The sequence below is a fragment of the Narcine bancroftii genome, chromosome 1 (genome assembly GCF_036971445.1).
Source record: "Narcine bancroftii isolate sNarBan1 chromosome 1, sNarBan1.hap1, whole genome shotgun sequence".
NCBI classification, from domain to species: domain Eukaryota; kingdom Metazoa; phylum Chordata; class Chondrichthyes; order Torpediniformes; family Narcinidae; genus Narcine; species Narcine bancroftii.
The window spans coordinates 39,239,117-39,251,691 of record NC_091469.1 but is presented as its reverse complement, the minus strand read 5'-3'; the positions used below and the strand labels follow the sequence as shown (position 1 = coordinate 39,251,691).

Below are 12,575 nucleotides of genomic sequence, written 5' to 3'. Positions count from 1 at the left end.
ATGATTCTATGCATTGATTTCCCTTTTGATTCCCAATGGAACCTAAAAGAACTATTATGCATGCTAAGTTAGAATTGAAAATATAGAATTCATTTCCTCAAAATCAGAGCATAAAGGCTTGATTTTAGATGGCACATGAAGAGCTGTACTCACAATCCCAACCAGTGCTCTGTCATTTATAACTTCTTTCCTATAAGGCACTGACCTCCACCATTATGAAATGGCTCGATTGTCTGGTGATGGAACACATCAAAAAACACCTCCCAGAGATGTTAGACCTAGGGTGACCAACCTTTTACATTCCATGCATCAAAATAAACGGCAACAAGGAAGTCTCACGAGAGTGGGTCTTGGTGGCCGCCATGTTGTATTTGGCTTCGACCTTTTAATAAATTGAGAGTGAGCGGGAGGAGGAGAAAGGGTGGAAGGAGCAAAGAAGAAAGAGGTATGTATTTGATGTATGTGGGGGTGGTGGCGGTGCTAGCCAGGGTTGGGTTGGCACTGCCAGGGGGGAAGAAGAATCGGACTCTGTCTAGGCAAATTGGGCCTCTGTCTACGTTAATCATACCTCCTTCTACATTTATTGTGTCACCCACAACACTAACCGTGCCTCCTTAAATGCATCACTTCTAATCATCAAATGCGCCAATTTTTCAATTCGCCTATGGAAGAAACTGTTCCACAGTTTCTATAGCCTTGTCACTTCCCTCTGTCCTGGCCAACCTGTAGAATGACACCACATATGCCAGGCTACTGTTCATTGACCTCAGTTCTCAACACCCCTCCTTGTAACTGGATTCTGGACTTCCTAACAGAAAGACCACTGTCTGTCTGGGTCGGTAGCAGCATGTTGAGCACCATCACGCTGAACACTGGCGCACCTTAGGGCTGTGTCCTCAGCCAGCTCCTGTTCACACTATTGAGCCATGATTGCATCGCCAAATCTAGCTCCAACAGTGTCATCAAGTTTGCAGATGTGTCACACTACAGAGAAGAGGTGGAAAATCTCGTGAAGTGGTGTGAAGTAATAACCGGAATCTCAGCATGAACAAGATGAAGGAAATGATCATGGACTTCAGGAGGACCAGGAATGACCACCCTCCACATCAACGACTCTGTAGTTGAGAGAGTGGAAAGCACTTAACTAGTGACCTATCATGGACACTCAACCACACCTTACTTGTTAGGAAGGCACAACAGTGTCTTCACTTCTGAGAAGACTGCAGTGGGCAAGGCTACTGGCCACCATTATGTCAACCATCAATAGGAATTTTATCAAGAATGTCCTGGCTGGCTGTATCACAGTGTGGAACAGTTACTACAGAGAAATGGATCAGAGGTCAATCCACAGGACCATTAGAGTGGCAGAGAAGATCACTGGAGTCTCCCTCCCCCCATTGATGTGATCAACTGAGATTGTTGTCTGAAGAGGGCATGCAAAATCATTCAGGACCCTTTCCACCCTGCACACAGCACCTTTCAGCTACTCCCATTGGGGAACAGATACAGGAGGATCAGAGCCAGCACCACCAGGCTGAGGAATAGCTTATTCTCACAGGCAATGAGAATGCTAAACAACCAAAGGAATTGCTGATACTAACCATTCGAGATGGTCATATGTAAAAAAAACTATGTATTTATTTATTTGTGTTGATTAAGTACTTGTCCTGCATATGTATTGTTTGTCTGTATGTATGTGTGTTATGACTGGTTATGTGTCTGCATGTTTGAACTAAGGTCCAGTAAACGTTGTTTCGTTGGGTTGTACTTCATAAGATGACAGTAAATTTGTCATGACTTAACGAGACCAACTAACCTCAGCAGTTTGTCACACAGGAGAAGTTTCTATTACATCTCACACTGGAGAGATGCCTTAATATTTTGTGATTTTTTATCTTTTAACTACAAAAAACAATTGCAAGGTGTTGTGATTTCTTGAAATGTTGAAACAATATGTTTTTGCACAATATTAGAAAAGAAGAGTAATGGTGAGTTTGGTACTGATTTTTTTTCAGACTAATAGCAGAAAGCAATCTTATGACTTATCCAGTTAATAGGTAAAACTTTTGGAGCTATTTTATTGGGAATAATTTGACTCCTCCTTATCCATATGTTCCGTTGAGATTGTTTGGCTTGACCCTCTACACCAGTGGTTTTCAAACTGCGCCCCTAAACTCACATTCCACCTTAAGCAATCCCTATGCCATAGGTGCTCTGTGATTAGTAAGGGATTGCTTAAGGTGGTATATGAGTGTGAAGGGAAGGTTAAGGATCACTGCTCTACCCAATTGTTACTGAAATGTTTTGCTTGAGAAAAATTGTCATGGGTCATTTGGAGTTATGAAACTGCACATCATAAGTCAATTGGGTACAATTAAAACAGTGGTTTTCAAACTTTTTATTTCCACCTACAAACCACCTTAAGCAATCCCTTACTAATCACAGAGCACCTATGGCATTGAGATTGCTTAAGGTGAAATGTGAGTTTGAAAACCACTGCTCTACACCAATGCTATATGGAAGGAGATAGAAACAGGAGCTGACCTTTTCTGATCATTAAGTCATACAGCATGTAAACAGACCATCACACTGATGCTAATCAATGGGCACACACCCATATTAATCCCATCTTTCAGCATTTGGTCCATGCCTACTATCAGGTACTTGACTGGAATCTTCTTCAAAGTGATACTGCTCGGGCAGTGTATTCTAGTTAATCGTCACTCTGGGTGAAAAGTTCTCCCTCAAATTCACTCTGAATCTCTTACTTACCCTGATCAATGTCCTCTAATTATTTAGCTCATATGTACAAAAAAGGCTTTCCGTCAGTCTGCCCTCATAATTTTACACTCATGAATTATGTTCCCCCTTAACCCCCTCTGCTCCAGGGAAAGCAAACCAAGTCTCTCCTTATAACTGCAAAGCTCCATCTCAGACCACATGCTGATGAATTTTCTCTGCACCTTCTCCATCATCTCTTTTCTCTGATGTGGCGTCCAGGTCTACATACAGTATGCCAGCTGAGATCTGACTAATGTTTTATAAAGAATGTCCTTGGTTTTGCATTCAATGCCTTGATAATGAAGGTATGACTGCCAGTTATTAAGTAGGAGGCTAGTAAACGTTTGAATAGAGCCTGACATGTGATGTAAGGGTAGTTGAGTCCTCTTATTTCTCTCCTTCCCTCTTCTCTTATTTAAATTACACTTGTAACCCATTGTTTGAGAAGGAAAATGTGTTCATTAATTTTATTGTATAAAGTAAATAGGACTAATCAAATTAGCTAAGGTCAATGATAACTCTTGTTTTGCTGTAGAATAGATGCCTGAGAAAACTATTTTATTAAAAGTGCCTTTGTCATATTGCCAAATATTTCCATGGTCCTTTCTGGATTTGAATGTGAAACAAAGAAAAAATTTAAATGACTGAATCAAGTGATAAGGAAGTATCATCTTCCTGTGCCTGGCTTATGCTGCTATCTATTGGGCTTTATTGGGCCTCCCTGACACATAAGTCAGTCAGATAATTTACAGGAGGTAAAACACGGTTCTGCTTGAGAGGCAGCCTGATACAAGACCTGAATTTGTAATTTGTTACCATGTCAGATATGAGAGTCTGTAGGTGAACATTGCCACTGATGCCTTAGTCATAGAGATTTTTGACCAAGGGTGCATTCTGGATTTTGAGAAAACGTTCTCCAGGTTCAAGGGCATAGTATCAGCAAACATTTGGGGGATAAGGGAAACATTCCCCTGAGTGTGCATTGCTTAAACCAAATAGGTTTATTATTCTCTTTTGCTATCAAGGTGATGACACAACCAAAAGGAACAGGTTATAATGCTGCTGTTTTAGGTCCTCTGAAGCACGGGGGAATTTTGATCCTTTCTTGACCTTAGAAACTTGAACACAATTCTAAAATGGAAAATGGATAAAAAAATATGAAGTTATTTTCCCTGCTGCTGTTATTCAGACAGAATCCTCCAGAGAGGTACATCTCTATCAAAGATACTTACTTTCAAATGGCCATGAGAAAATTACATCAAAAGCTGGTTTGTACTTGAGTGGCTGGTGGATGCTGCAAGTATATTGCTTTAAACTAAATGTATCAGTACTGTGCCCGAGAGCTGTTAAAAGCTACATATCTATCCTTGCTCTGATAACTAATTCATCAGGGAAAATTATGAGATCGCAATCAAGATACAAGCAGCTTGACATTGTTTGAGAACCAAATGAGAAATGCATATTCCAGTCTGATTATTGCTCATTTACAATATTTTCAGAGAAAACGCTTGCAAAATTCTTTTAAAAATATTTTTATTGAGTTTAACATACAAACATGCATAATAAATGATGATTACATCATGAATAAATTGTATACAAGTAAATACATATCAAAAGGAGAGAAAAAATAGGTAAATAAGAAAATATGCATAACTACGTCGACAGCATCGAGTCCACGCTGCTGAAGATCCAGCTGCGCTGGATGGGTCACGTCTCCAGAATGGAGGACCATCGCCTTCCCAAGATCGTATTATATGGCGAGCTCTCCACTGGCCACCGTGACAGAGGTGCACCAAAGAAAAGGTACAAGGACTGCCTAAAGAAATCTCTTGGTGCCTGCCACATTGACCACCGCCAGTGGGCTGATAACGCCTCAAACCGTGCATCTTGGCGCCTCACAGTTTGGCGGGCAGCAGCCTCCTTTGAAGAAGACCGCAGAGCCCACCTCACTGACAAAAGGCAAAGGAGGAAAAACCCAACACCCAACCCCAACCAACCAATTTTCCCTTGCAACCGCTGCAATCGTGTCTGCCTGTCCCGCATCGGACTGGTCAGCCACAAACGAGCCTGCAGCTGACGTGGACTTTTTACCCCCTCCATAAATCTTCGTCCGCGAAGCCAAGCCAAAGAGTTATTTATAATAACTCAATGTATGTAACCATGTCAAACCCATTTATTAGATTGTTACATTAAAATAATAAAGATTAAAAAAGAAAAAAAAACTCCTAAAAACTAATGGACTAAACTAATCTAATCAATCCCCTCCCTCTAAGTAAGGTTACCTTTTTTATAGAGAAAAAATAATCAATAATGATGTGGAGTCACTGATGACCCACTGAGAACAGACAAAAGTATTACAATGATTCTTCCAATTATAAAAAATACTAAAAATGGTCCCCATAATTTCATAAATGAAAACTTTCTGTCTTTAATATTATATTTGATTTTCTCCAAGCTTAAATAGGATATTATGTCATATAGCCACTGCATATGAGAAGGGGATGAATCTCCTTTCCATTTCAATAAAATTGCTCATCTGGCTATCTATTTAGTAAAAGCTAAGACTTTTTCCTGAGATGCTATAGAGGTTCATGTGAGTCGCGAGAAAACCAAACAGAGCAATTAACGCATGGGGTTCCAAGTTAATCTTGAAAATTGTTGATAGAGTTTTAAAAATCTCTCTACATTTGGGCATTCCCAAAACATATGAATGCGAATTTTATATTTCTCACAAAAAGGATCAATATCTGCATAGAAATGGGATAAGTTAAGTTTAGACATGTGTTCTGCACACCTCCTGAAATTGTAATAAACAATGTCTTGCACAAAATGAGGAATCATTAATCAAGCTGAGAGTAGAGTACAAATCTTCATCTGAAAATGCTATGTTCAAATCTCTTTCCCAAACTCTTTTGATTGCAACCATTGGGACTGAATTTGTCCAGTAAATTATTATAAATTCCTGCTATTAATCCACCATGAAAATAAAGTTGTACATTAAAAAACAGATAAAGAGTCCTAGTATTAGAAATTTGTGTAAAATTCAAAAGCTTGGACTGAACAAAATGCCTAATTTATAAATATCTAAAAAAACACCTATTGGAAATATTAAATTTGGCTGATAATTGTTAGGAAGAGGCAATATGATTTTGAATAATGAGATCCTTGAAACTTTTAATACCTTTTCTATGCCATTCCTTGGCAAAATTTCTCAAGAATATAATGTATATGGTTAGTTTCACTCACATGCAATCCTCTGTGTATTATCAATTGAACACAAAAGTTCAAGATGAATACCCTAATCAAGCAGAGAAATGTAAGTTGTTTGAATGAAGAGTTAATATAGAATAAAGGATACTATTCTAAAAAGGATGCAAGCATAGAGAATCCTGAGGATATGGGTGTACATTTCAAAGTGCCAGACAGGTTGAGAAAGCAGTTATTAAAATAAACAATTCTGGCCAATATCATAATGGTGTGGAGTATAAAAGCAGGAAAGTCATGCTGAACCTTTGTAAAACACTGGATTATTGTGTTCAATTGTGATTGCATTTTATAAAAAATGTGTGGTGGAGGCATTGAGAGAGTCCAGAGGAATCCTGGGATGAAGGACTGCAATTGCAAGGATGGAATAGAGAGACAGGAACTATTTTCTTGGAGAAGAGAGAACTGAGGAGAGATCTGTTAGGATATAAAAGAATAATAGGTCTGAACAGAGTGAAGCACTGTTTGTCTTGATGGAGGGGTTGAGGACTAGAGATTACCAATATGAATATTAGAATAAAAAGTGATATAAGGAAATAACAACAGCCTATTGTTGGAATCTGGAATGTACTTCCTGTAGATGAAGGAAAATTCCACTGTGGACACCTGAGGAACAATTTGTATGTGTATGGAGAAGGGTCAGAGATTAGAGCTAGTAGGGAGCTCTGGAATTGTCACACTGGGCAGAATGATCTCCTTTAGTTCTGTCACCATCTATGATTCAGAGAATGTTAGACTTTCTCAAAGGTAGCATTATAAATATAGCAATTTCTTATAAGGTTTTAATTTTCATAGAAATTTAGCTGATATAACACTTAACCAATTGAGCCATTGCATATTAGAAATTCCCAAGCTGGTAAGTGATCATGTTTAATGGGTTGGTTCTATCCAAAAATAATAAATTCACATATTGCTAAGAGCAGTTATAAAATTGAATGCAACAGATCTGATAATTTATCTGCCATAAGGCCTTGCCTTGGAATTATTTTGATCCCATGCATGCTTCATTCTTGATGTCTTGTGATGTTGCTTGGCCACACCATGGAATTGTAAAGCACGCAAAGGTTTCATGTTGAGATAAATTGATGGCTACAATCTTAAAACTGCATCATTCTAAAGAAAGAAGACCAATGGGGAGTTTGGAATGGAAGAGTTCCCTGGGACAGATTGCCTGATGATGAGCAAATCAGAAAGATCATGGAATTCATTGTTCTTTGTGTGTACATTTTAGCAACAAATTTTCATGCTGTTTGTTGCTTGTTTAGACTTGGTCACAAAGGAAGAAAAATCAAAGGAATCATTTGCTTGGAAGAAAGAAGACAGAAGCAAGCATTGTTCATTCCAAAGGTATAATATGTCTACAGAATGTTTCAAATCAGCAATGTCTAAAAATTAAATCATTGGTTTTATGTTTAATTAAAATGGATACATTTGTATAAAATGTTCTTCAGAAGAATGCACCTACCATGCAGTGTATGGCCAGACTATATTGTAATGTTTCACAAAAGTGATCATTTGCTTTTAAATAGTTTTTTGACTATTTTGATATTAGAATTGTTCCTGTAGTACTATCTCTGTTTCATGTATATTGCTGATTACTATTCACCCTTTAACTTTTACTGTTTGATCAATCTGTTTGTTGAATACAAGTTTTACAGTTTGTTTTTCTAAAGTGAGAGCAGGTTGCAATTTTTAATAATTATATTGCTATTTTTAAAAAAATCAGTAATGATAATATTTTATCCTTTTCACCTTCTTGATAAAGATGAACTCTCCTATAAGTTTCCACTCTGGTCTATTTCAATTTTTTTGATCTTTCACTCCATAAATTCAGCCTCAATTCTACTGGCCATTTGTTCCTCAGACCAGGTTCTTTTTATCCCTCATCCCCATGCTATCTGACCCAGGCTCCCATCCAACTAGTGTCTCCTTTTGAAAATTTTCACCCTTTTATCAACAAATAATAGTCTTCTGATTCAACAATATTTGTCAATCTTCAACCCCTTTTCATTGTTTAGCTTTTTGGACCCTTTCTTTAAAATTCCCTCCCTGGTATATCATGCTTTATTCTTTGTTTCTTGGGTCAATTTATGTCATATTGCAGCGCTTGATTGGGTTAATCATTAACCTAAGAGTAAGATGATAGTTTGAAGATTATTTCCTTAGTGATGGACATTAAGAATGAAATAATTCCCAATACTGGAGATTTAATTGAGTTTTCAAGAGGACAAGTACCTATCAGATTGAGAACACATTTACACGGTCACGATAAATTAGATGGACAGGGCATTCTGCACTGATGCAACCACATGTGCAACTGGTGTATCAATTTGAGAATCCAAAGAGATATTTGTGTAGGATGTAGCAAAAGAGAGGACATTTTTTCACCATATCTGTGGTGTTTCACTTCTGCATGAAAGATTTCTCTGATAGTAGGCTTTATAATTAGTTGGAAGTCAGAAGTTGGAAACCATTTTAGAATTTCTAGATTGAAAATACTTTCCCAAAAGTGGATGATAATTGGAGAAATGAGCAAAAGAAATCTAAAAGGACTTTTTTTTAACACCTTACATTCATCGAGAGATAGAAGAAGAAAACAGGCCTGTTGGCCCACCGTGTCCAAGCTGACCATCAACCACCCAATCACATTAATCCTATATTTTTATTTTCCCCATATTTTCATAAATTTCACCCAGATTCTGCAATTTACCTAGGTGCAATTCACAGTGGCCAATTAACCCAAAAACATGGATGTATTTCAGATATGGGAGGAAACCAGAGCACCCTGAGGAAAGTCACACAGTCTCAGCGAGAATGTGATTAGAAAGTGCACAATTTTGTAAACTGTGATCTGCTTTAATCAAATAAAAAGGTTATGAAGTGCAAGGAAACAAAATTTTGCGCATAAATTGTTTGCATGCACCTACAAAACAGAAGGGCAGGTTGTTATATTGTGTCATTCTCAGTAAATAATATGTGTTTAAGATTGTAGCTGAGGGAGAATAAAGTACCAGGTAAGATCAAGGTTAAAAAATTTATGTCCAAATGACTGCTAATTGGTCTGTATTTACACAATTAAGTAATTATTCAGTTTTTAGCACATTATGAAAATATTTATGAGAGGAAAAGCATTGCAATGGTTTCAAAAAGGTCTCTCAACACCATTCATGTGTCCATTGTGGCTCACACCATGGTTAGAACCCTGATTCCTGCTGTCAGGTCTCTCATCCCAACTCTTATTACCATAAATTTTGACTCTTGTTGTGGAAGGCCCCCCCCCCCCCACCCCATATCACCACCACAATAACCCTCAAGAAATGGATTCTCCTTCCCTCTTAATCCATTTCCATCACCCTCTTCACATCCCCTCTCCCTACTCTTTAAAATGATTTGTTAACTTTGCTGCTTTATATTGTATATTGCTGCCACCAATTTGACTAAGACAACAAAGGATCCGTCCCCAAAGGGCCATTCCTTGATTCGCAAAACAAATGTTTTTCCATAATGTGTAAAATAGCTGCACAAATTAATCTTCACTAAACATTGTTTTGACAACAGCCATATTCCATCTGAGACTTTACTGTGAGCACAACAAACTCCTTCCTCCTCCTCATGATTACTATTTGATTGTCTCAGTGGTGCAGAGGATCGATCTGTGGAATAAAAGATTGCCTTCTTTCTTTAAGCATCATTCCCCCATACGCTGAGCTCCCACCCAGCCAATCCTTCTGGCCTTGTAGGCAATGTAAATAATTAATATCTCAGTAAATGGCTTAAGGCAAAAATAAAATGATGCACCAAGGCAGTGTTAGTGCTTCTGCACTGCATTGACCCAGGTTGGGTCACTCAGGGATGTATCTGACACATTGCCGCAAAACATCGAAAGAGATGTGTTTTTTCACTATGTTAAGAAAAACCTGGCCTATCCAAGGTGGATAATCTGTGGTGCTTATTGCACATATACACAGAAAAGCAATAGTTTGCTGATGATGAGAGAAAAAAAAGGTATGTTAGTAATTTGTTGGTTTGAGAAAATAATGAATCAAATTGATGAATTTGGGAAGATCTCCAATGTAAGTGCAGTGAAGGGTATATCATTGTGCTGATATATGCAGTGGCTGGTTTCAAGTATATATGTTCCATGTACTTGGTCCTACAAGTGAAATTTTGTACTGAAAAGGCCAATTTTTATATCCAATGATTATATTTAAGTATTCTATAAACAGGAAAACAAGGAAGAGACTTCCAAACAAAACATTAGTTTGTGTCTGGTAAGATTCATGTGTAATTGAAAAAAGAGTGGAATATTGATATTTATGTACAGAGCAGTAAATCCCAAGGGGTCACACACCTCAACAAAGTTCTAACAGGTCCACAATTGAACATGTACATGCACATCTAATCAACACAATATGGATTTACATGTCTAAACCTTGGAAATTAAGCAGAAGCAGTGGAAGTACAAATTACAATTGCATAGAAAAGACCCTGAGAAATGAAGTTTTGATTCATGATGGTTTAAAAGAATAAAGATTGAAGGTCCATACTGTTGTATAAAAATAAAGATTGGCCTAGGTAGGTAAATCTAAAATGCTATGGAAGATTAAACTAAAAAACAGTCCAAAGATAGCTTAAATCACTGAGAACTACTTTGAACATTATGACTGCATGTTGTTGAGGTGTTAATCATTTTTGATTGGGCTTCTGTGTGTTATTCATCATCGAGCTATCAGAGTGGTACTTTCTGCTATTTCTTTTCAAATTTGTTTCTCTTGGTCATTGATTTTCTGCTGTAGAATCAGATGCGAATGGCTCATGTCGTCAATATTCATAAGTGATTAACCACCATATTCCTTTTGCCTTTGGGGGTGCATCAGGTTAAGTAATGGGGAAAGCATAAATTGTTGTTGATTGAACTCATTATACCATACAATGAAACAAATAACTAGTAAGATCACTGTGAATGAACTGGAAAAGCAGCTGAGTATTGTTGCATTCTGAAGCAGTATGAGAATATAGGTGATGTTTGTGATCGTTTATTCGATTTGGATTGCTACAGTTCACTGTTCAATGTTTCAAACAATCAATGACTTGGTATCTATTATCGGCTAGGTGGTCTACCAACCCCTGTCGGATGCGGCCTGATTAAATGTGCCAGGTTTGGGTAGGCTTGTATATATTCTCTCTCCAGCATTGGACAATCTGTGCAAGAAAACAAAAAAGGATTTTCCATTGGTGCATTGCACAAATTCTTTTCTTTCTGCCTTTTTCGAGGATTCCCTTCCTGCTCTGCTTCCTTTCATTTGTCCTTGAGTCTCATTCCTCTTTCAACCTTCTTGTTTTGATTAGTAGGATCTATGCCCTTGTTCATCAGCCTCTAGGACCCAGGCATATTTGTTGGATTTGAATTATGCTGGCTTTGAAAGGAATTATAAATTCTCAAGTTAGATTTGAATTGGCCATTGGTCTGTATAAGGTGGGGTTATCATCAGAAAAGTACAAATGCTGAAAATCTGAAATAAAACAATTTGCTGGAAGCATTCAACAGTCAGGCAATATCAGTGGTGAGAGGAACAGTTCATCCTGATTCATAACTTTTCTGTTTTTAATTCAGTTTTACATCAGATTTTAATTTGCGTCCAACCAGACCTCTATTACAACCTTCTTTAACCAAAAATTGGCTGTCAGAGGAGGTGGGGATGACAGGATCTTCACCAGAAATCTATTTATGGTGGAGAAGGGCATGGCTGAGGTAAATGACTACTTTAGAACAGTTTTCACCAATAAAAGAACATACCACTGATGTATCAGGCACAGGGGGAAGGGGAAAGCAATGGAGTTATGATTTTAGGGAGGCTAAAAATGAATTAAGGAAAGTATTGTTAAAACGAGTTATCTACAATAGATCAGTCACCTAGTGCAGATGGCACGTATCCTAGTTTGTGGAGAGAAAGAAAGGATGAAATTCCAGAGGCCCCAACTAAAATCTTCCCAACTTCAATAAGTTCAAGGGTGATGACTGAGGTCTGGAAAATTGCAGTGTTGACAAATTGGATCCAAAAGTGACTTGGTCATACGATAGTTGTTGAGGTATGTTTGTCTGAATAGAGATCTACGACTCAGTGGTGTAGGACGATCGCTGCTGGGTTCTTTGTTGCTTAATGTGTATAAATGATTTGTATGAAAATGTAGGTGGTCTGACTAGTACGAGAAAATTGCTGGAGTGCAGATATAGAGGAAGTCTTTTTAAAGGATAAAACAAGGTATAAATCAGTTGGAAATTGAGGCAAAGAAATGTCATATTGAGTTTAATCTGGTTAAGCGTGAGGTGTTGCATTTTGGTATGTCGTACAATAGATAGCAGGATTCTGGGTGCATTGATATACAGAGGAATTTTTTGATGTAGGTCCATTGCTCCATAGGATGGTGAAGAAGATGTACTACATGCTTGACTTCATCTTTCAGGGTACTTAGTATAAAAGTCAGGAAGTTATGTTGCCACTGAATAAAATGCTATATTTGGAGTATTG

At 37.7% G+C, this 12,575-nt stretch overlaps 1 protein-coding gene across 17 annotated transcripts in view; it reads left to right on the top strand.

The window, feature by feature from the left end:
- The window catches only part of cntln (centlein, centrosomal protein), a 608,473-nt gene that overhangs the window by 337,438 nt on the left and 258,460 nt on the right, over positions 1–12,575 (top strand). For all 17 annotated transcript variants that reach the window (XM_069924314.1, XM_069924366.1, XM_069924398.1 and 14 more), the window contains one exon: positions 7,311–7,392. In XM_069924314.1, coding sequence (XP_069780415.1) covers positions 7,311–7,392 — 82 coding nt within the window. The remainder of the gene's footprint in view (positions 1–7,310; positions 7,393–12,575) is intronic.